This window comes from Peromyscus maniculatus, chromosome 21, assembly GCF_049852395.1.
Source record: "Peromyscus maniculatus bairdii isolate BWxNUB_F1_BW_parent chromosome 21, HU_Pman_BW_mat_3.1, whole genome shotgun sequence".
Classification (NCBI taxonomy): domain Eukaryota; kingdom Metazoa; phylum Chordata; class Mammalia; order Rodentia; family Cricetidae; genus Peromyscus; species Peromyscus maniculatus.
This window is the reverse complement of record NC_134872.1, coordinates 4,162,519-4,184,586: the sequence shown is the minus strand read 5'-3', so window position 1 is coordinate 4,184,586 and position 22,068 is coordinate 4,162,519. Positions and strand designations below refer to the sequence as shown.

Here is a 22,068-nt window from a genome sequence, read left to right as displayed (position 1 = left end):
TTTATCATGAAGGGGTGTTGGATTTTGTCAAATGCCTTTTCTGCATCTAGTGAGATGATCATGTGGTTTTTTTCTTTGAGTTCATTTATATGGTGTATTGCATTGATGGACTTTCATATGTTGAACCACCCTTGCATCCCTGGGATGAAGCCTACTTGATCATGGTGGATAATTGTTTTGATGTGTTCTTGGAGTCTGTTTGCCAGTATTTTATTGAGTATTTTTGCATCAAAGTTCATGAGGGAGATTGGTCTGTAGTTCTCTTTCTTTGTTGCATCCTTGTTTGGTTTAGAAATCAGGGTAATTGTAGCCTCATAGAAGGAGTTTGGTAATGTTCCTTCTGTTTCTATTATGTGGAACAATTTAGAGAGTATTAGTATTAACTCTTCTTTGAAGATCTGGTAGAATTCTGTACTGAAACCATCTGGTCCTGGGCTTTTTTTGGTTGGGAGACTTTTAATGACTGTTTCTATTTCCTTAGTGGTTATTGTGCTATTTAAATAGTTTATCTGGTCTTGATTTAACTTAGGTATGTGGTACCTATCCAGAAAAATGTCCATTTCTTTTAGGTTTTCCAGTTTTGTGGAGTAGAGGTTTTTGAAATATGACCTGATAATTCTCTGGATTTCCTTAATGTCTGTTGTTATGTCCCCCTTTTCATTTCTGATTTTGTTGATTTGGATTCTCTCTCTCTGTCTTTTGGTTAGTTTGGATAAGGGCTTGTCTATTTTGTTGATTTTCTCAAAGAACCAACTCTTTGTTTCATTAATTTTTTGTATTATTCTCTTAGTTTCTAATTTATTAATTTCACCTCTCACGTTGATAATTTCCTGGCGTCTATTCTTCTGGGGAGACTTTGCTTCTTCTTGTTCTAGAGCTTTCAGGTGTGTTGTTAAGTCACTAGTATGGGATTTCTCCAACTTCTTTATGTGGGCATTTAGTGCTATGAATTTCCCTCTTAGCACTGCTTTCATAGTGTCCCATAAGTTTGGGTATGTGGTGTCTTCATTTTCATTGATCTCTAGGAAGTCTTTAATTTCTTTCTTTATTTCTTCCTTAACCCATTGGTGATTCAGTTGAGCATTTTCAGTTTCCATGAGATTGTAGGTTTTCTGTAGTTTTTGTTGTTGTTGAAATCTAACTTTAAACCATGGTGGTCTGATAGAACACAGGAGGTTATTCTAATTGTTTTGTATCTGTTGAGATTTGCTTTGTGGCCAAGTATGTGGTCGATTTTAAAGAAAGTTCCATGGGGTGCTGAGAAGAAGGTATATTCTTTCTTGTTAGGATGGAATGTTCTGTAGATATCTATTAGGTCCAATTGGGTCATGACATCAGTTAAGTCCTTTATTTCTCTGTTAAGTTTCGATTTGGGAGATCTGTCCAGTGGTGAAAGTGGGGTGTTGAGATCTCCCACTATTAATGTGTGGGGTTTTATATGTGGTTTAAGCTTTAGTAATGTTTCTTTTACATATGTGGGTACCCTTGTGTTTGGGGCATAAATGTTCAGAATTGAAACTTCATCTTGGTGGATCTTTCCTGTGATGAGTATGTAATGACCTTCTTGATCTCTTTTGATTGATTTTAGTTTGAAGTCTATTTTGTTGGATATCAGGATGGCTACCCCTGCTTGTTTCTTAAGACCATTTGATTTGAAAGTCTTTCTCAGCCTTTTATTCTTAGGTAGTGTCTGTCTTTGAATTTGAGATGTGTTTCTTGTATGCAGCAGAAAGATGGGTCCTGCTTTCGTATCCATTCTGTAAGTCTATGTCTTTTTATAGGTGAATTAAGTCCGTTGATATTAAGGGATATTAATGACCAGTGATTCTTCATCCCTGTTATTTTTGGTGGTAGTGTGTGTGTACTTCCCTTCTTTGGGGTTTACTGTTGTGGCTTTATCTATTGCCTGTGTTTTCGAGTGTGTATCTGACTTCCTTCGGTTGGAATTTTCCTTCTAGTGCTTTCTGTAGGGCTGGGTTTGTGGATAGGTATTGTTTAAATCTGGCTTTGTCTTCGAATGTCTTGTTCCTTCCGTCTATGATAATTGAAAGTTTTGCTGGGTATATTAGTCTGGGCTGACATCCATGGTCTCTTAGTGTCTGCATTACATCTGTCCAGGTTCTTCTGGCTTTCAAAGTCTCCATTGAGAAATGGGGTGTTATTCTAATGGGTTTACCTTTATAGGTCACTTGGCCTTTTTCCTTGGCTGCTCTTAATATTCTTTCTTTATTCTGTACATTTAGTTGTTTAATTTTTATGTGTCGAGGGGACTTTTTTTGGGGGTCTAGTCTGTTTGGTGTTCTATAGGCTTCTTGTATCTTCATAGGCATTTCCTTCTTTAAGTTGGGAAAGTTTTCTTCTATAATTTTGTTGAATGTATTTTCTGTGCCTTTGAGTTGGTATTCTTCACCTTCTTCTATCCCTATAATTCGTAGGTTTGGTCTTTTCATGGTGTCCCAAATTTCTTGGACATTTTGGTTCATGACTTTGTTGACTTTAGTGTTTCCTTCGACTGATGAAACTATTTCTTCTATTGTATCTTCAGTGCCAGAAATCCTCTCTTCCATCTCTTGCATTCTGTTGGTTCTACTTGCATCTGAAGTTCCCGATCTTTTACTCAGGTTTTCTATTTCCAGCATTCCCTCTGTTTGTGTCTTCTTTATTTTTTCAATTTCCCTTTTCAGTTCTTGGACTGTTTCCTTTGTTTGTTTCATTGCTTTTTCATGATTTTCTTTCAGTACTTTATTGTTTTCTTCCAGTACTTTATTGTTTTCTTTGAGTACTTTATTGCTTTCTTCTAGGACTTCATTGTTTTCTTCCAGGACTTTATTGCTTTCTTGCAGGACTTTATTGTTTTCTTCTAATTTGTTTGCCCTTTCCTCTAGTTGTTTACAGCGTTCTTCCAATTTTCTTGTCTTTTCCTCTACATAAGCCTCTATCTTCTTCATGATGTTACTACTCATAAGGCTACTTTCTTCTGCTTCTTCCAATTTTTGATGTTCAGGTCTAGATGTTGGAGGCGGGCTAGGTTCTGGTGATGCTGTATTGCTCTTCATTTTGTTGTATTACTTCGGCCTTGACGTCTGCCCAGCTCTTTGTGGTTCCTTCTTGGTCTTATCAGTGTACTTGGTTCAGAAAGAGCTGACAGATTCAGGAAGTTTCTCTCTCTTGTCCAGATGGGAGTTCTCTTGTCCAGATGGGAATTCCGGGGCAGGATGGAAGCTCTTATGTGGAACAGAAGTCTCTGGTCCAGAAGGGAAGTTGGGAGCAGGATGGGATTTGGGGGCCGGTCTCTAAGTCTCAGGAGGTGGCTGGGGTCTCGGGTAGATGGGCGTGGGGGCATGGCGCGGAGATTACAGGGGCTGCTGGGGGGCTTGTTGAAGGGGATCCCTCCAAGTGGGGCTAGAAGGGGACCTGCCCGGTGGCCAGAATCTGGGGCCAAGTTGGGCAAGTCTTCCTGGAGTGACTGGTGCCCAGGGATGGGGTCCGGGTTGGGCCCAGATACTCACCTCTGGTCCAGAAGGCAAGTCGGGGGCAGGATGGGAGCTGGGGGCTGGTCTCTAAGTTTCAGGAAGTGGCTGGGGTCTCGGGCAGATGGGCGTGGGGGCAGGGTGCGGAGATTTCAGGGACTGCCGGGGGGCTTGGAAAAGGGGATCCCTCCCGGTGGGGCTAGAAGGGGACCTGCCCGGTGGCCAGAACCTGGGGCCAAGTTGGGCAGGTCTTCCTGGAGTGGCTGGGTGCCCAGGGATGGGGTCCGGGTTGGGCCCAGATACTCACCTCTGGTCCAGAGGGAAGTCGGTGGCAGTCTGGTAATTGTTCTTATTGTATATAGTTTTATTATGTCAGAGTTAAAACCTTTTTATTTAGACAAAAGGGGGAAATGTTGTGGAATAATCTCTTTGTACACTGTGAAGCAATGCCACTTGGATTGGTGTAATAAAAGGTCAATAGCTAGGCAGGATTATCTAGGCAGAGAGAATGTTGGGAAGAAGAAGGGCAGAGTCAAGGGAGATGCAGAGAGAAGAAAGATGAACATGCTGTACCGAGGAAAGGTACTGAGCCATACGGTAGACATAGAAAATAAATATGGGTTGATTTAGTTATAGAGATAGTTAGAAACAAGCATAAGTTATTGGCTGAGCATTTATAATTAATAGTAAGTCTGTGTGATTATTTGGGAGCTTGCTAGTGGGACAGAAAATTCTGCCTACACTGGTATTTTTTTGAGATGTGGTCTGTCTCCACAGTCCTGACTACTTTGGAACTTGGTATGTAGACCATAGAGAGTTCAATTGCCTTTGCATCCTAAGTGCTGGGATTAAAGATATGGGCTACCAAATGTGTCCTTAGTTACTTTTCTGTGCCTGTGATAAGACACCATAATCAAGGCAATTTATAAAAGGAAGTGTTTAATTTGGGCTTCAGTTTTCAGAGGGTTTGAGTCCATGACAACAGAGGAAAAGTGTGGTGGCCAGAACATTTGAGAGCTCACATCTTGATGCACAAGCATCAGAGAGACTGGGAATAGTGGGAGTCTTTTACAACCTCCATGCTCAGCCCCAGTGACACAACTCCTCCAAAAGGCCATACCTCCTGATCCTTCCCAAACAGTTCCATCAACTGGAACTGAAGTATCCAAACCTCTGAGCCTGTGTGGCCATTCTCATTCAAACCACCACAGCACTCAGTGCAGATGTAAGATGCCTTGCAGGGTTCTGCAGATGTGTCCATTGTGATCTGCAGACTGTATCCTCAAACAGGAGGACCCCACTGTTTTAGGAACAGAACATTTCTTCTGTCCCCTGCTCAGCCCTTCTTCTCCCTCAGGCCTCACCCCATCAGTGTCCAGCACTCCTCACTCTGGAGATTTGCACCAACATTATCTCTTCCTTTGCACTGAATTTCTCTCTGTGGTCAGCCATCTTATCAGCCATCTTGCTGTGAGCCAGACTGTGTAGTTTCCTTATGTAAAAGTGCCAATAAGGGCCGGAGAGATGTCTCAGAGGTTCAGAGCACCTGTTGCTGTTGCAGAGGATCCAGGTTCAGTTCTCATCACCCACATGGTGGCTGGCAACCATATGTTACTTCAGTTCCAGCGGATCCAGTTCCTACTGGACCTGCATATTCATATGCAAAAAATAATACATCTAATAAAAAATAAAATTAAAAAATACATTTAAAAAATGCTCCAATGTCTTCCACTCTACAATTTAGAGTGTGAGGCCCGGGGGCTAAGGGCACAGAGCTGTTTAGTCAACATTGTTCCACCAGAAAATTAATCCAGCTTTGGAATAGGACAGGTACTGATGATTGAAATAGAATGTGCTGAAATGAAAATGTTCAAAAGAGCTTGTAGCAATATCATAATGGAAAATACATTGAGTCCAACTTAAAAGTCCCCCTAATCTATAACAGTCTCAACATTGTCGCGGCAATCTGTTGCTCATTGTCAAGGCACTGGTGTGTGGGTTCCCTCAGATCTGTAGAAAGAAGGCTCAGAGGCATCTTAAGAATGAATCTAGCCTTTTGTAGCTGTGGGTGGTGGGGTGGGTGGTGGTGGTCCTGGGGATTCATCCTCGAAGTACTGAAGCACTTTCCCTTCACCCAGGGCATTTTAATTTTCTCTCTATTTACAGTTTAGCCAGTTCATTTCTGTGTCTTCAAAACAACCCAAAAGGAGCTCCCAAAGATAAAATGCCAAGTGCAAATTCCTCCATTTCTCAGGTACCATGGTTTTCTGGGTTTCCTGAACCAAGATTTGCATAGGCCTTTGGTCCCCAGACAAGATTCACATAGGGCAATAAGAGAAACAAAAGGTGTCAGTTAAACAAAGGATGGATTAGGGCTAGGTGCTACTCTCTGGAGCCAGGCCAAGATCCCCCCACCCCCTTCTCTCCCTTCTCTCTCTCTCTCTCTCTCTCTCTCTCTCTCTCTCTCTCTCTCTCTTGATATATTCAATTATCTTGAAGGTTATGCAGCTTTACAGCAAATATATAGCCTTCTTTCTATCTATCTGTCTTACAATCTTACACACGTATACCAAAACACATTTTAAAGCCAATAAAGTTACTATAGCTAGAACAAGAGCAACACCTGCTAGGATAAGAAACCTGGTAAAGTGACTCGTAGGATTGAATGAGGCTATGGTATCTGCTAGATTTTCCATGATGTCCATTTCTGTCCTGGCAGGTAACTTTTTTGCAAAAGTTTCTTTAATTTCTTTCTGTAAGTCAAAAACCATTTGAGAAGCATTAGGGTGACCCAACAAATGCATCCTAACCTTTTTCCAATCATACTTGCTCTCATTAAATCTTAAGGGTGTGATACAATAACAAGAAACATTTCAATCACATTTTAATTTTATCTGCTCCTTCACAATTTCTAACTGATCCCCTAACAATATGACAGTTTGCCTTAATTCAGTTAATTCATTTACTATCTCATTATCAATCTTATTTTGTTCAGTCCAAAGTTCTTCTGAATGCCTTTGCCAGTGTCTTATGAATCCAGCAGTTCGGATTTCTTTATGAATTTATGAATCGCTACTCCAGCCGTCACTGCCGTAGCTGCCAATGCAACAATTCCCACAATAACTGCAACCACCAGTCCAGCCATACGACATGCTATTTTTAATATTCTTTCAACGAGCTTCTGTACCAGGATCATCACAGGAGAGCCTTGTCATGGCCTCAACTTCACTGGTATCCAGATTGCTGGCCTTGCTCTAAGAATATATAAACATTTGAAGGTCAAATTTTAAAACATACTAGAAATAACACAAACATGAAAGGTACACCATTCATAAGTGAGACTGTAATTATTTGGGTGCCATTGAACAGGTCCCTTTAATAGCAAGTAAGGTAATGGTACACATGCCATAAAATGAGGGCTTTGATTTAGTCTAAAAGACAGAGTGTACTTATCATCCTTAATGTTTAACTTTCCTTCAAACACCTTAAGAGGGTGGAAGGCACTTGCCAGTTTCCACAAGTTAGTCAGAATTGAATTGCCAAATTGCAGGAGAAGACTTGCCATTCCAAATCCATGCCACCAGATAGATTGATTAATAGAAGCACTGATTTCCACAGTTCCATTTATATTATACCATTTCCATCTTAACTCTGAGTGAGAATATTTCCCTTGAGGGGTGCTGTAAGGGCTCCAATCAATGACGTCTCCTTTGGAGATATTAATTAGCACTCAAGGTTTCTCACTCTTACACTGTTGCTAATGTACCCAGTCAGATTCCTTGTTGGTAACCCTCATCTCACAAAATGGTAGATTTATGGAATCAGTAGCATTACTCTTCTGTCCTTTAGAACCAGATGTATGAAGCATATGAAACTTATCACGATAATCTTGTGTAGTATTGACTATGGATAGCCACACTGGAGAGGTTATATTTAGGCACTGAATCCCACTTCCCATGCAAATAGGAATTCCTTGTGCTCCCATCACTTCACCCTCCTCCATTGGCTGAGCCGGACCTCAGTTGTCATGAGAACCAGGTACCAAGAAGATCCATCAACCTCTACAGGAATATTCACATCTCCCTCACTTACTGCTGTGTTAATTGGAAGATCGGGGTATAAGTCCAATAATTATGACCATCCCTTTTACCTGCACTGTTACCACGGAAACAAGTTTGTAGCATTCAGAGGCTTGTGGTCCTGAGTCATGGGAAGTGTCCTCTCTCCTTTGTCACACAGACTCTTAAGCTGTCCCCAGGGGAGAGGATTAGTTGTTTGTGGCAAAGGTCTCCTATGTCTCAACTTCCTCAGAGGCATTCCTGCATCTGCAGCATCTTGGAGATGTCTTTTGCTCATGGCAGATTTTTATCAATTTCCATGGAACCCACAATTTATTATCTCCTGTGGAAACATAAGCATAACTTTGGCCCTAACTCAACACTTTCCCTGGACTACTTTGATGTTAAAATATTTATAATACATGGGCTGACTCAATTCAGCAGTTCTTTCCATAACTCAAAGTTGTTCCTGTTCATTAGCATTTAAAAAACTTAAAGTTAGTAAGGCATCATGCAGTCTATCTCTGGGGGCCCTCATAGGCCCCTTTTGTTTAACAAGCATGTCTTTTAGAGTATGAGATCTTTTAACAGTTGTTTGTCCTGTAGGATTGTATGGTATCCTGGTAACATGGAAATGATATGATGAATATCTTTAATTTTTAAAAATCTACTAAATGAAATATATCCATTTGTCAAATTTTATTCCTAGTTTATTTGTCTCAGTATAGAATGTAAGAACCCCAGAAATAGGTGCCCCTTTTATTATGTGGGGAAGAATCCATTCAGTTTTTTTAAAAAGATTTATTTATTTATTATGTATACACAAGAGGGCACCAGATCTCATTACAGATGGTTGTGAGCCACCATGTGGTTGCTGGGAATTGAACTCAGGACCTCTGGGAGAGCAGTTGGTGCTCTTAACCTCTGAGCCATCTCTCCAGCCCCCATTCAGTTATTTTTATAAACTGAATTCGTTTACTTTTTTTGGATATTTGTTGTTAATTTCTCCTAAATTACTACAAGCTCTTTGCCAATCATCATTAATCTCCTACAACTGCCTAATTTCAGTATTGGTATAGGGCACCACAATCTCAGCTGGATGCATACCTGATAATTGATGAAGTCTTAATCTTCCCTTTATGATTAGTTAAGAAACTTTTCCTATATAGGTTTTTAATTTTTTACTCTATGAGCTAAGAAAATCCATTCCACAATATAATCCTCTCTCTGTACAATGAATTCAGTAGGGGAATGATTTGAAGGTAAAATTATTAAAATACACATCTTTGTGAGGTCTAATCTATCCACATAGGCGTTTTGTATATTTTTCTTTCTACCAGGGCTAACTTTTTTCAGTCTCAGCTGTTAACTGTCTTGGACTGTTTAAATCTGAGTCACCTTGCAGAATCTGAAACAAATTAGTTAATTCTTGAGCAGACAATCCAATTGTAGGCTGCAAACAGTTATTATCACTCAAAAAATTTTGAAAATCATTAAGAATGTGCAGTTGATCTCTCCTAATCTGTACCTTCTGCAGCTGAATTCTCAGTTTACTTAATTTATGGGCTAAAAAGCTAAGAGAATCTCCTCTTTGTATTTTTTCAGGAGAAATTTTATAATCCCCAGCAGGGTAAATTTTTCTATACTACCTGGGATTAAAGGCCTGCACCACCACCGCCAGGCAAGATACACTTTTAACACAGAAAGTTGAGCTCTATGATGGGCCATGCCTTCTGCTGGAAGCCTGTGTAAGGACATGGAAGAAGGAAGCTCTTGCTCTTGGCCTGCTTTCTCTTGCCTTGGCAGTAAGTCCGTTCCTTCACTGGTATTAGAGCTACGTCTTCAGGATTCCAGCATATACAGAAGACCAGCTGAGACATCCAACCTCATGAACTGAGCAATTACTGGATTCCAGGACTTTCTATTAATAACCAGTTGGACCACAGCCTGTGAGTCATTCTAATTCATCCCCTTTGTATATGTGTCTGTCTTTATTTCATGTATACATATTCATTCTATAAGTTCTGTTACCATAATGAACCCTGACTAACATACAGACCCAGAAAAGGCTGAGAAAACATGGCATGTGATGTGGAGTGCAGGGAACCATGGAGTTGGCCTGGCTGGCCTAGCTGCCTTGAGAGGCATGCATCATAGGTTTTATCAGGTTGGAGTCCATGGCTCCTGGAGCACAACGTGCCTTCCAGTTCCTGAGAGACAGATGCACTCTTTCAGGCAGTTAACCATTCAGGCCACTCTCTGTTCCTCTGTATGTCCCCTTAGTCATCAAGGAAGCACGAGAGCTTGATAGCAAATAGGTCTTAGACATCAATCTTGTATACCCAGTACAGCTTGCAGACTTGGTTGTATCCTGGCAACTACGGGTTGTCTTCTGACCCACACATGCACCTTAACTGGGGTGTGCCCTCATTCCCACACTACATACATACAATAATGCTATAAATACATAAATAGTTTAAAATTTCTTTGTATGACTTGACCTTAAATCCTTCTGACAGCTTCTCCTCACAGTGTGGGTTTTGGACACAGGCAAATTCACCCACTGGAAGTCTGGAGGAAAACTGGACACAATGTATACACTTGTGTTTCTGTGTTCTTTAACATGAAATCTTGTTTCCTCTTGATTTTCGTTACATTGATTTACTATTCTGTGAGGGGATGCCTGTGTCATGATGCCTGTGTGAGGCTCAGAGGATAACTTCTGGGAGTTGGTTCTTCCCTTCATGTGGCTTCCCTGGATCGAGCTCAGGTCATGAAGCTTGGGGACAAGCCCCTTTTTACCCCCTGAGCCATCTTGATGGTCCCCTTGGAGACCAGGGGGTTTGGACTTTTCCTCGTGAAGGTTCCCTACATTCCTGGGTTTGCCTCACAGGAGAGCCAGCCACCCTGACATTAGAAAAGGCGTTTCCTGGCCTCACATGAAGCAGTGTTGCCTTGGGTGGCTCTGGAGAACCCTGCCTTCTTGCCCAGGTCCCAGCTGCAGGTGTGTCAGCCAGCTGCTCCCTCAAGATCCCAGATTGCACTGAGAGCTTGGGTGTCACTGTGTGTGTTAGTCACTGTGGTCGTTTGAGTGAGATGACCCCACATCTTGGTCATTTGAATACTCAGTTCCCAGTGAAGGCTCCATGGCTGATTGTGCACGCTGCTCTTGCAGAGAGAGGACCTGAGTTTGCTTCTGGCATTTACAAGGGACAGTTCACAGTTGCCTGTCACTCAGTTCCAGGGGACCCAACATCCTCCTTGACACTGTACTACATGCACAAACCCACACTCAGACACACACATGCAATTAAACATAAAAATGAAATATTTAAACACTCTCAGGTTAGACTGGAGAAACAGCTCAGAGGTTTAGAGCACTGGCTGCTCTTTCAAGAGGTCCTAAGTTCAATTCCCAACATCACATGATGGCTCATAGCCATCTATAATGAGGTCTGATGCCCTCTTCTGGCATGAAGACAAAATGCAGGCAGATAAACAAACAAACAAATAAATAAATAAAAACATCTTTGTCACCCCTGTACCCCCACCCCACCGGGGCTGAGGACCGAACCCAGGGTCTTGCACTTGCTAGGCAAGCTCTCTACCACTGAGCTAAATCCCCAACCCCAATAAATAAGTCTTGTAATAAAAGAAAGTTTAAAAACATCCAGGTTGAACTGGGCATGGTGGGCAGGCTTTAACCCCACTATTTGGAAGGCAGAGCCAGGTAGATCTCTGTGAATTCAAGTCCAGCCAGGGTACATAGTGAGACCCTGTTATAAGTAAAAAAGCTAAGGTTGAGGCAATGCAGGAAGACATTCGACTATGGGTACTTCCAAAGCAACATGCATCCATGTGCCAATATTGGTACACACAGACAGACAATATACATCCCCTCTCATATTGTATGATAAAGTGCTATTTCCTGCATGAGGCAGGAGGATCATTAGTTTGACCCAGTCTGCTCCACAATGTGAGTTCCTGGACAAGGTAGGTAACTTGGTGAATCTGACAAAATACAAAGTGAAGGTGATATGGTGGCTGATCCTGCCATGCCAGCTCTCAGGAAGCTGAGGCAGAAGGATTATATGGAGTTCTAGGCCAACCTGGGCTACATAGTGGGTTCAAGTCCAACCTGGGCTACAGTGTGAAACTCTCTCCAAAACACAAACAAAAATCAAGTAAAAGAGGATACAGGTGCACACCACCATGTCTGCTTTCCTGGGGCATTCTTGATCTATCAGCACAAAAAGAATAGAGGAAAATGTTCCTTGACGATCATCTGAAGCTGTTGAGAACGTCCCATAACATAAACTGTCCCCTCAAAACACAGGGAAGGGAAATGTATCCTCAGTGCTTTTGGAAAACCACTCTATCTGTAAGAGTCATGGAGGGAGAATGGTGACCTTTGGCCTGTCCATCCCATCTGAAACCCTGGAACATCTAGACCCTCCTGCCCCAGACCCTGGCCTGCACACTTTTATACAAACAGTGTCTGTGGAGTGTCCATTGGTAGACTCAGTGGAGGGCAGAGCTGGGTGCCTGTACCCAGGGTCCTGACCCTTGGGATCTTATGTCCTACAGGGGCAGACACCACCCAAATAAACACCCACAAATGTAGAGGTGTGACCACGCCAGGGCTCCACGGGAAGATACACTTTGGAGTGAGGTGCTGAAGAGGGGATTTGAGCCTAAAAGGAAGGTTTCAAACCTTCCCCAAGAAGCTGCGGTCTGAGTGTGAAGTGGAACTAACTAGGGTGGACCCAGAGGCAGGAGCCTTCAGGTCAGGGCTCAGCAAACCCCAGGCTGTCTGCAGGTGGAAGCAGGGCAGGACTGGAACTGGAGTCCATAGAGTGAAGTGCGGAGTGAACAGTGAGCAGTGGGGCTGGAGAGGTGGGGCCACCCTCACAGGGCCTTGGAGACCAGGTTAAGGATGTGGGACCTGAACTCAAGTCAGTGGAACACCATTGAATGGGTTTAGTCAGGGAATGATACAGTCAGATTGTGTTTTTCATGATGGCCTTTAATCCCTCTAACCCCAGCATTTGGGAGGCAGAGACGGTGCATCTCTATGAGTTTGAGGCCAACCTGATCTACACAGAGCTTTGGGTGTCATCAAGAATTTCTGGAAAGAAGCAGTGTCTACAAAGACTGATTGGTTAAAACTACAGTGATGTGGAGAGGTTGGGATGATGCAGGTCCAGAGGCTAATTATCTCAAATTGGACTAGCCTCAGACTCTTGAAGAGCCATTTCTTGCCCACCTCTGAGTGGAAACTAACACCCAATGACTAATAGATTAAAAAAAAACCTAAGCCAGGTGGTGGTTGTTATTTAGCGGCGCTCTTACCCTGCGAGGAAATGTCATGCAACATGACAGAATCCACTAACAAGAGTTTTATTAAGATGAAAGAGACAGATGAGTGCTCAGGCCTTCAGAGAGACGTGTGTGGAGAAGAAGAAGAAGAAGAAGAAGAAGAAGAAGAAGAAGAAGAAGAAGAAGAAGAAGAAGAAGAAGAAGAAGAAGAAGAAGAAGAAGAAAGCCAGGAATATGGCGCTGGCTCATAAAGGCTGGGTGGTGCATGCGTGTACACAGGTTGACCTACTCCATGCATGCGCAGATCACATGGTTGTGTTTTTTGCTCTTATGCAGCCATGCAAAGCCATAGGGTCCTGGTCACATGAGACGCCTTGACCCGGAAATGGCTATTTTGACCTGGATTGGTCTAGGTGGAAGTGTCTAGGTCCACCAGGTCCACCAGGCATGAGCAAACACGCCCAACTGTGGGGGCGTGTTGTGAATCCATCAATGGTGGTGCACGTCTTTAATCCCAGCATTTGGGATGCAGAGGCAGGCTGATCTCTGTGAATTTGAGGCCAGCCGGGTCTACAAAGTGAGTTCCAGGAAAGGCACAAAACTACACAGAGAAACCCTGTCTCGAAAAACCAAAAAAAGAAAAAAAAGAAAAAACTTTGAAATCTATTAACTTAGTGACCACTGGCTTTCACAGACCCAACAGCTAAGAATGCCACCAAATAGAATCTGAGGCCTGTGGAGGAAGGGCTTATGGAGCCATGTGCTAGCAAAGCTGCTCCCCAGGGAAAGTGTGGAGAGTGGAACCCAAGCTGTTTACAAAAAATTATGATTGGAGCATCAGGTCAAGAAAGATGATGTCGGGCTGGAGAGATGGCTCAGAGGTTAACACCACTGACTGCTCTTCCCGAGATCCTGAGTTCAATTCCCAGCAACCACATGGTGGCTCACAACCATCTGTAATGAGATCTGGTGCCCTCTTCTGGCCTGCAGCCATACATGCTGAATACATAATAAATAAATAAATCTTTAAAAAAATAGAAAGATGATGTCGGTACATAATTCCCTCATATATAACACTGTAAATACTGTTGACTAGGTGTGTGATTAGGTAACCTTTAAGCTGATTGGCCCAATGGGGCATTTGCGTCCTCCTCTCCCACCCTGTCTTATTTTCTTTATGCTTTAAAAAGGAGCTTGTTTGTAAATAAATGAGTCCTTGCCTGACTTGGCTCCCTGCTGCATCTGATTGTCTCCCAGAAAAAAGGGAGGCTGGGGAAGGGGTGAGCAGCACACTTACCTTTCCTTGGTTCCAGGTCTACCTTCTCAGGGGACCTAAGTTCCTGGTGGGGCAGGACCCCACAGAGGCCTGTACGAGGGAATTTCCCCAACTTGCTGCAACCACCTCTAAAAGATTCTGCCAATGTGTTTGAACAGTGTCTTGATCTGTGGTTTTCTTTGTTCTGCTCCTATGAAAACTTCATGCAACTGCCTCCACGTTGGAACATGGGGTTTGGGGTGACTAAGTACATGGTCACTCAAATAAGGCTCTGATGTCTTTCTGTCGGCTTAGCAGCTGCACACGAATCTACTGATATTTTAATTATTGTCTGCGGCCCCTCAGCCCCTCAGTCAGTGCCCCACTGGCCACTCAGGACATGGCCTGATGGGGCTAGGTTTCTGATATGTAGGTTAAATTAAACCTCTATTGTTCTATTTATCAACAAGACTCAGGAGTCAAAGGCTGGGGTGAAATCCTGCCAGTTCAGAGAGGCTGAGTAGCAACTAAGACTCTTCCCTCATCCCAGAACCTAGAGAAGCTCAAACTCCAGTCCCCGCCCTTTTCTTCCTGTAAGTCTTTTCTATCCAAATTGCTGGCTTCTCTATGGCCAATTCTGGTCAAGTAGTCCCTGGCTCTGCTCCCTGATTCAAGGTATAACTTTATTGGGTGATCTCAGAAATGTCAGAGTGCGATCAAAATATCCCACAACATGGCTCTACAATAAACAATTTGTTATTCCCTTTGATGCCAGAGCTGTGTGTTTGGATGACACAGGCAGTCAGGGCTGCCCTGTGAGACTCTGGAAAGAAAACAAAATGGGTGAAGCCGGAGTGGCCTCTCCAGCGCCCTTCACCTCTGAAAGTGTTGAGTTCCCTTTGCTTCTGTCAGTTATCACCCTCTGAGTGTCACAGGGAACAGTGTTGCCAGCTTCCAAGAGTAAACTGTGGGGCAGGTTAACACAGGACTGAGGCCGGACTTGCTCTGTGACAGGAACAAAGTGCTGTTTCCTCAGCCAGTGGCTTCCCTAAGGGAACCCAGACCAGAGTGAACATGGCAGCTCCCTCTTCAGTGCCAGGCTGGGTGGAGGGGACTGCTGGTCAAGATCTGGTCAGAGCCAGCTTCCCAGACCTGCAGAAGGTCCTTCTGTGGAAGCCACAATTCCTGGATGGGGAGAACTTGGTGTGGTAACTCGGTTTCTCTCTTTCTTTCTTTCTTTCTTTCTTTCTTTCTTTCTTTCTTTCTTTCTTTCTTTCTTTCTTTCTTTCTTTCTTTCTTTCTTTCTTTCTTTCTTTTTTTCCTTCCTTTCTTTTTTTCTACCCAGACCCCACCCTTGCCCTTTGTAGACCAAGCTGGCCTTGAACTCAGAAAGATCCACCTGCCTGTGCCTCCTGGCCTGTGGACAGGGAAGGAGGGGTCTCCCTAGCCAGGGCCTTGTCCCGTAGAAATGTCCATCCGCTTGCTCACAGCCACCCGAACAGCAAACTGACATTCCATTGCCTGCCTGTTGCTGTGCCACAGAAACACCTGGAGTCCTACCTGGCCGACTGCTACGACGCCATTGCTGTTTTCCTCTGTATCCACATCGTTCTCCGATTCCGCAACATCGCAGCCAAGAGGGATGTCCCTGCCCTGGACAGGTCACCGAGCCCTGGGCCTGGGTGCCTAAAGGCTTCAGCTTTTTTTTTTTTTTTTCCCCGAGACAGGGTTTCTTTGTATAGTTTTGGTGCCTAGATCTTGCTCTGTAGACCAGGCTGGCCTTGAACTCACAGAGATCCGCCTGGCTCTGCCTTCTGAATGCTGGGATTAAAGCATGCACCACCACCGCCCGGCCAAGCTCCAGCCTTTTATCTTACACAGACAACTCCATCCTGACCCTGACTCTTCCTCACCTGATATCCTTCCCCCTCCTGTGTGTGTCCCAGAGGCAGCATCGGCCACACGCGCATACACACACACACACACACACACACACACACGCACACGCACACGCACACGCACACGCACACGCACACGCACACGCACACGCACACACACTCACCATTCCCCTGAAGCGCTGCACTCCCCCGGCCTGCCAGCACCCCAGCCAGCTGACCTGTGATTCTGATTAAGCCCGCAGGTACTGGGAGCAGGTGCTTGCCTTGCTGTGGCCTCGCTTTGAGCTGATCCTGGAGATGAATGTCCAGAGTGTCCGCAGCACCGACCCCCAGCGCCTTGGGGGCCTGGACACTCGGCCCCACTATGTGAGGGCTGGTGAGGGTCACAAGGGGATCTTGTGGCCACACTCTGTGGTGGGGTGGTCACCCTCAGTGGTGGGGTGGTCACTGCAGGAGGAGGGAGGGACTGGGGACAGGAGTTGCAGAGGCAGCTGGGAGGTTGTGTCTGCCAGGCAGGCTGATGGGAGTCTTCCCACCTGCTCCTAGATCACACTCCGCTATGCTGAGTTCTCCTCTGCGCTTGTGAGCATCAACCAGACCATCCCCAATGAGCGCACCCTGCAGCTGCTGGGACAGTTACAGGTGGGGCTGGCAGGACAGACTTCCCTCAGGGGGCGGGGCCTGTGATCTGGCTTTCTCCTTCCTGCCTGTGTGTGGCTTGTGCAGGTGGAGGTGGAGAATTTTGTCCTCCGAGTGGCTGCCGAGTTCTCGTCCAGGAAGGAGCAGCTGGTGTTTCTGATCAACAACTACGACATGATGCTGGGTGTGCTGATGGTAAGGCTGCTCCCCCGGGGTCCCCAGGGCTGTCAGCCTCACAGTTCAGTGCCTGAGCCCTGATTCTGGCAGTGTCTGCAGGGTGGGGTGACTGGATGGGGGTGGGGGTGCTGACCTGAGGCAGCTCCCAAGTTCCTCCTCCTGGTGTCTTCCTCAGGAGCGGGCAGCTGAGGACAGCAAGGAGGTGGAGAGCTTCCAGCAGCTGCTCAATGCTCGCACACAGGTAGGGCCTGGGCGTGGAGGGAGACCTGGTGCTGCTGGGCTGACCTCAGTGTGCAGCCATTACGACTCACTGCCTTGTTGCTCGTCTGGTTCACTTAATTTTTTCTATGATGTTAATAACTTAACAGCAAAATAAAACTATAACTGTGTATGTATGTGTGGGCACATGTCAAAACAACCAGTTCTGCTCTGCAGGGGATTATTAGTGTGTGTATGTGTGTGTGTATATGTCTGTGTGTGTGTGTGTATGTGTGTCTGTGTGTCTGTGTGTCTATGTGTGTGTCTACATGTATGTATGAGCACGTGTGCAGCACATGTCTTGAAGCACATGGAGTCAGGACAACTTCAGGACTGGGCTCCTCTCTTGCTTCTCCACTTTGTGTTCTGGGGTCAGTGGCCAGCTCTTCCCCCTGAGCCAGCTCATCGGCTCTTGGTTTTGGAAGAGACAATCCTTGGGACTTCCTCTACACTTGTGAGACCACCACCTAAAAGTGGAAGCTCACGGAGGCTGGCTGCTCTGTGGAGCGTCACCTCCTAGTCGTCCCAGTCCAGGCTGGGGTCCTTTGTCCCCTGGACTCCTGACTCTGTTGGGACTGGCATGTCTCTGTAGGAATACATTGAAGAGCTGCTGTCTCCCCCCTTTGGGGGTCTGGTGGCCTTTGTGAAGGAGGCTGAAGGTTTGATTGAGCGAGGACAGGCCGACCGACTTCGAGGGGAAGAAGGTATGAGGCTGTTGTCAGGGACCGACCGTGGGGAGGTGACTGGAAAGGACAGTGGGGTGCAGCTTACAGGTGGCACAGCAGGGAAGACCTGGCTGGGGGGTAGCAGGGAAGCCCGGCTTGATGGTGAGCATGGCTGTGCCCAGGGCAGACCTTGCCGGGGTGGATGTTGCCAGGCCTGGTCGCTCTCTGACACCCTCAGTCCTCCTGTGGCAGCCCGAGTCACCCAGCTGATCCGTGGCTTTGGGAGTTCCTGGAAGGCCTCCGTGGAGTCTCTGAGTCAGGATGTGATGTGGAGTTTCACCAACTTCCGAAATGGAACCAGCATCATCCAGGTGCCTGCCACCCCAGCCCTTTGCCCGTGTCCCACGCGTGGGTGTTTTCTCGTTCTTTCCTCTGGGAAGGTCAGCGACCAGCTGTGTCTGAGCTGTGAAGCTCTGACCGTCCTGCCCCTGTCTGTCTGACCCCCGACTCCTCTGTGCAGGGGGCGCTGACCCAGCTGATCCAGCTCTACCATCGCTTCCACCGGGTGCTGGCACAGCCACAGCTCCGGGCGCTGCCGGCCAGGGCGGAGCTCATCAACATTCATCACCTCATGGTGGAGCTCAAGAAACACAAGCCCAACTTCTGACTCGGTCCCCGGGGTGGCGGCTCCCATGCGCTCTGAATGTCACACACTGACACTGGGACCTGATGGCTCCCACAGGCTCTGCATGTCACACCCCGTCCCCTGGGTCCCCTTCCCCTTCCTGTTGTCTCTCAGGCTCCCACACTCCTCACTGCCTCCACTGCAGGATTCTGCCTCAGCAGAGTGTGTGCAAGTCTGCTCCTCCCTGGACTGGGAGGGGACGTTATCATTCCTGTCCCTGTCCCTCCTCCCCTCTGCGTTCACACCTGTGAAAGCTCCCCCACCTCAGTCTCTGATCGACTCTCAATCTTAGGACAGGGCAGTGGAGGCGGCCTTCCCTCTCTTGTAGCTTGGTCGGCTGCGGTCTCCACTTGAACACTAACCCATCACCTCCTGGCTGGGGTCCATGCTGTCTGTCTGTCTGTCTGTCTGTCTGTCTGTAGGCAATAATAAGCACTTAATGTACTATGACAGCGTCCCTTCCTTTGTCCTGACGCCTTCGAGTTCTCCATCATTTATTTCCTGTAGACTCTCTGGTTCCCAGATGGGGGGCATGAGGAAGAAGGCGGGGTGGTAACCTCGGTCCGTCACTGTTTCTGACCCAGGGTGGCTGGTTTGTTCAGGAGGGACTGCTCTGTAGCTCTCCAGGAAGGTGGCACATGTCACAAGGCCTGGGGACATGGACAGCTTTGGGCCCTGTCCTGAGGCTACCGTGGGAAAGTCCACACGACTCTGGGATTGTCTGTCTGAGCCCCTAAGTGGCTGTCACGGCTCCTCTGAGGGGGGGGCCTGCACCCCTACACCCATATGGGGCCAGGGTGGACCTGGCCCCAGAGCATCCGTCTTGTCTTTTCCATGTGGCCCTTCCTGCCGCCCTGCTGATGTGCCCAGTGAACTGCAGAACAGAGCTTCTCAGCCTTCCTGACGCTGCCACCCTTTGATACATTTCCTCACGTTGTGGTGACCCCAACCTCAAAATTATTTTCATTGCTATGTCATAACTAATTTTGCTACTGTTATGAACCCTAATGTAAATATCTGTGTTTTCTGATGGTCTTAAGCAACCCCTATAAAAGGTCTTTCAACCCCCTAAGGTTCATGACCCACAGGTTGAGAACCACTCTCTAGAGTGAAGGGACATCCTTGACCAAGTCTTTTGGGGGTTTTCAAGACAGGGTTTCTCTGTGCAGCCCTGGCTGTCCTGGAACTCACTCTGTAGGCCAGGCTGGCCTCGAACTCACAGAGATCACGTGCCTCTGCCTCCCAAGTGCTTGCACTAAAGGCGTGAGCCACCACCATCCAGCAACCCTGACCAAGCCTTAAAAGTCAGTGTGGTGTGTAGACCTGTAATCCCAGCTAACTGGGAGACTGAGGCATGGGATGGAAAACCTGCTTGGGTTACAGAGTCAGTTCAAGGCCATCCTGGACCAGGTCTTAAAAGTAAAAGTGCTGGTGGAGAGATGGCTCAGCAGTTAAGGGCACTGGCTGCTCTTCCAGAGATCTTGAGTTCAATTCCCAGCATCACATGATGGCTCACAGCCATGTATAATGGGATCTGATGTCCTCTTCTGGCATGAATGTGTATTGCAGCTAGACTGCCATATACATGAGATCAATAAATCTTTAGAAATTAAAAAAAAAAAAAGTGGGTGGGGGTGGGGAATGTCGTTCAGTGGCAGGAAGCTCGCCAGGCAGACAGCAGTCTATAGGTTCCTTAGACAATGGGGGAAGTTTCAGGTGAAAGAAGCGTCATCTCCTCCACCCCATCACGTTCAGGTCCTTGGCCAGTGGCGGCTGTGAGCCTGTGCACCTAAGGGTCTGGCATGTTGGAGCCCAGAGAAGGGAAAGGAAGGAGGAAGACTCTTGATTGGGTCACGTGTCTCGTGGGCGGAGTCAGTGCTGTCCTTATGGACCTTGCCCTGTCCTCCACCATTTTCCCCTTCCTTGGGCCTAGTTTCAGCGTTTACAGTCTCTCTCTGGCTCCCAGGTTCCTTGAGACTTACCCGTCACAGTACTAGGCTGTGCGGGGCGAGGGTAGGGGGCGCGGGGGCACAAGCTCACCCCAGACCCGGCCCTGGAGTCCTTCATGGTCCTTTCTCACCACACCTTACCACCTACTCCAGCCCCTCCCCAGGTGTCAGTCTTGGGGACCCCTGTGTTCTGGTCTCTCCTTATAGCCCTGGCTGTCCTTGAACTTGCTGTGTGGATCAGGAACTCAGAGATGCTCCTGCCTCTGTCTCCTGATGGCTGGGATAAAAGGTGTTCAACAAGAAACCGGGGACCCTCTCTTTGGGTGAGTTACATCAAACTAAGTTAGTGGGCTGAAGTGTGGTTCAGTTAGGACGCGCTCAACATGCAGGAAGCCCTGGGTTAAATCCCGGGCTACGTCAACAACTAAAGAGAAGGAAGCTAACGCTGTGTTGTGAGGGGCTGTGAGAGGACAGCCTGTTCTTCAGTGTGGCCCAGACAGCCTGGGAGGCTCCTGAACCCCCCAGCAGTTGGGGACTCTGCAGCCTGCAGGCTGATGCGACATTTAACTTTGCCCTGTGGGTCTGGGGACCCTCGGAAGCCGCGATTCCACCAATGGCCGTCAGGGGGCAGCAGGACCCAGGATGGGAGCTGGTCCAGGTCCCTGCCCACCTGAGCCCCTGTGAACTTTGACTGCTGGGGAGGCAGGGGGGTGTCGCCCATGCCCCTTCATTCCTGAGCAGAGAGGGACTTTCCCTTCAGCCCCGAATACTCTGTTTTGCGGTTTGCTCGAGTCCTTGTGATCTCTGGGCTGAAACTCAACTGCAGAGGAAGATTTCTCCTCAAGCTCCAACCCAGATCATTACTCAACATCACAGTCTCCAGTTGTGGAGAATCGCTCTGTCTCTCTGTCTGTCTGTCTGTCTGTCTGTCTCTCTCTCTCTGTCACACACACACACACACACACACACACACACACACACACACACACACACACACACACACGATCCTGGCACCTGGCATGCTGAGACAAGACAGAAAGATCAAGAATTCAGGGTCAACCTGGGCTACTACAAGATTAAGAAAACAGGCACACAGGTCAGCAGGTCTGGGGCCACTCTGCAGGGGAGTTGTGTCAATTTCCCCTTTCCTTGCTTATCTCCAGGACCAGTGTGAACATCTAGTGCAGGGGACCCTGGAGTTGTGTAGGAGGGGCTTGGAGGTGACCCCTCGTGCTGTACCGACCCCCAGTACTCTTCAGGGTGGTCTGTCTTTAGAGAAATCTCATTTCCCTCCGTTTATTTTTCTTTCTTTTAAAAAATATTTATTTCTATGTGTATGGGAGTTTTGCCAGCATGTATGTCCATGAACCATGTGAATGCAGTGCCCCAGGAAGCCAGAAGAGGGCGGCATATTCCCTTCTTACAGGAGGGTGTGAGCTGAGAACCTAACCCAGGTCCTCTGGAGGAGCAGTGAGCTATCTTTATCCATGAGCAATCTCCTCAGTCCCATACTTATCCTTGGAAGTGACATCATCTTCATTTTTATTCTGAGTTTTCTGTGGTTCTTTTTTCTGCAGCTCAGGGCCTCACTCAGGGCCTGAGCCACCAACACCCCCGACCCCCTGCAGAGAGAGTTTGAAAGGAGAAGCTGTGTGTTCTCAGGGTCAGAGTCCAAGCCATGTCCACACTGATCAA

At 46.8% G+C, this 22,068-nt stretch overlaps 3 protein-coding genes and 1 pseudogene across 4 annotated transcripts in view; 1 reads left to right on the top strand and 3 right to left on the bottom strand.

The window, feature by feature from the left end:
- The window catches only part of LOC143269903 (H-2 class I histocompatibility antigen, Q10 alpha chain-like), a 175,075-nt pseudogene that overhangs the window by 9,639 nt on the left and 143,368 nt on the right, over positions 1-22,068 (bottom strand). The gene's annotated exons all lie outside the window — the stretch shown is intronic.
- LOC102926614 (H-2 class I histocompatibility antigen, Q10 alpha chain-like) overlaps positions 1-22,068 on the bottom strand; it is a 139,416-nt gene that overhangs the window by 9,639 nt on the left and 107,709 nt on the right. The window lies entirely within an intron of this gene.
- LOC102915969 (H-2 class I histocompatibility antigen, Q10 alpha chain-like) overlaps positions 1-22,068 on the bottom strand; it is a 46,135-nt gene that overhangs the window by 9,639 nt on the left and 14,428 nt on the right. The gene's annotated exons all lie outside the window — the stretch shown is intronic.
- Positions 15,177-18,869, top strand: LOC143269992 (vacuolar protein sorting-associated protein 52 homolog). Its single transcript, XM_076558034.1, has 9 exons — positions 15,177-15,310; positions 15,593-15,763; positions 16,243-16,366; positions 16,547-16,642; positions 16,727-16,834; positions 16,992-17,057; positions 17,667-17,778; positions 17,992-18,110; positions 18,260-18,869. Exons 1-9 carry the CDS (start codon positions 15,177-15,179, stop codon positions 18,404-18,406), a joined length of 1,077 nt encoding a protein of 358 aa, XP_076414149.1. The 3' UTR covers positions 18,407-18,869.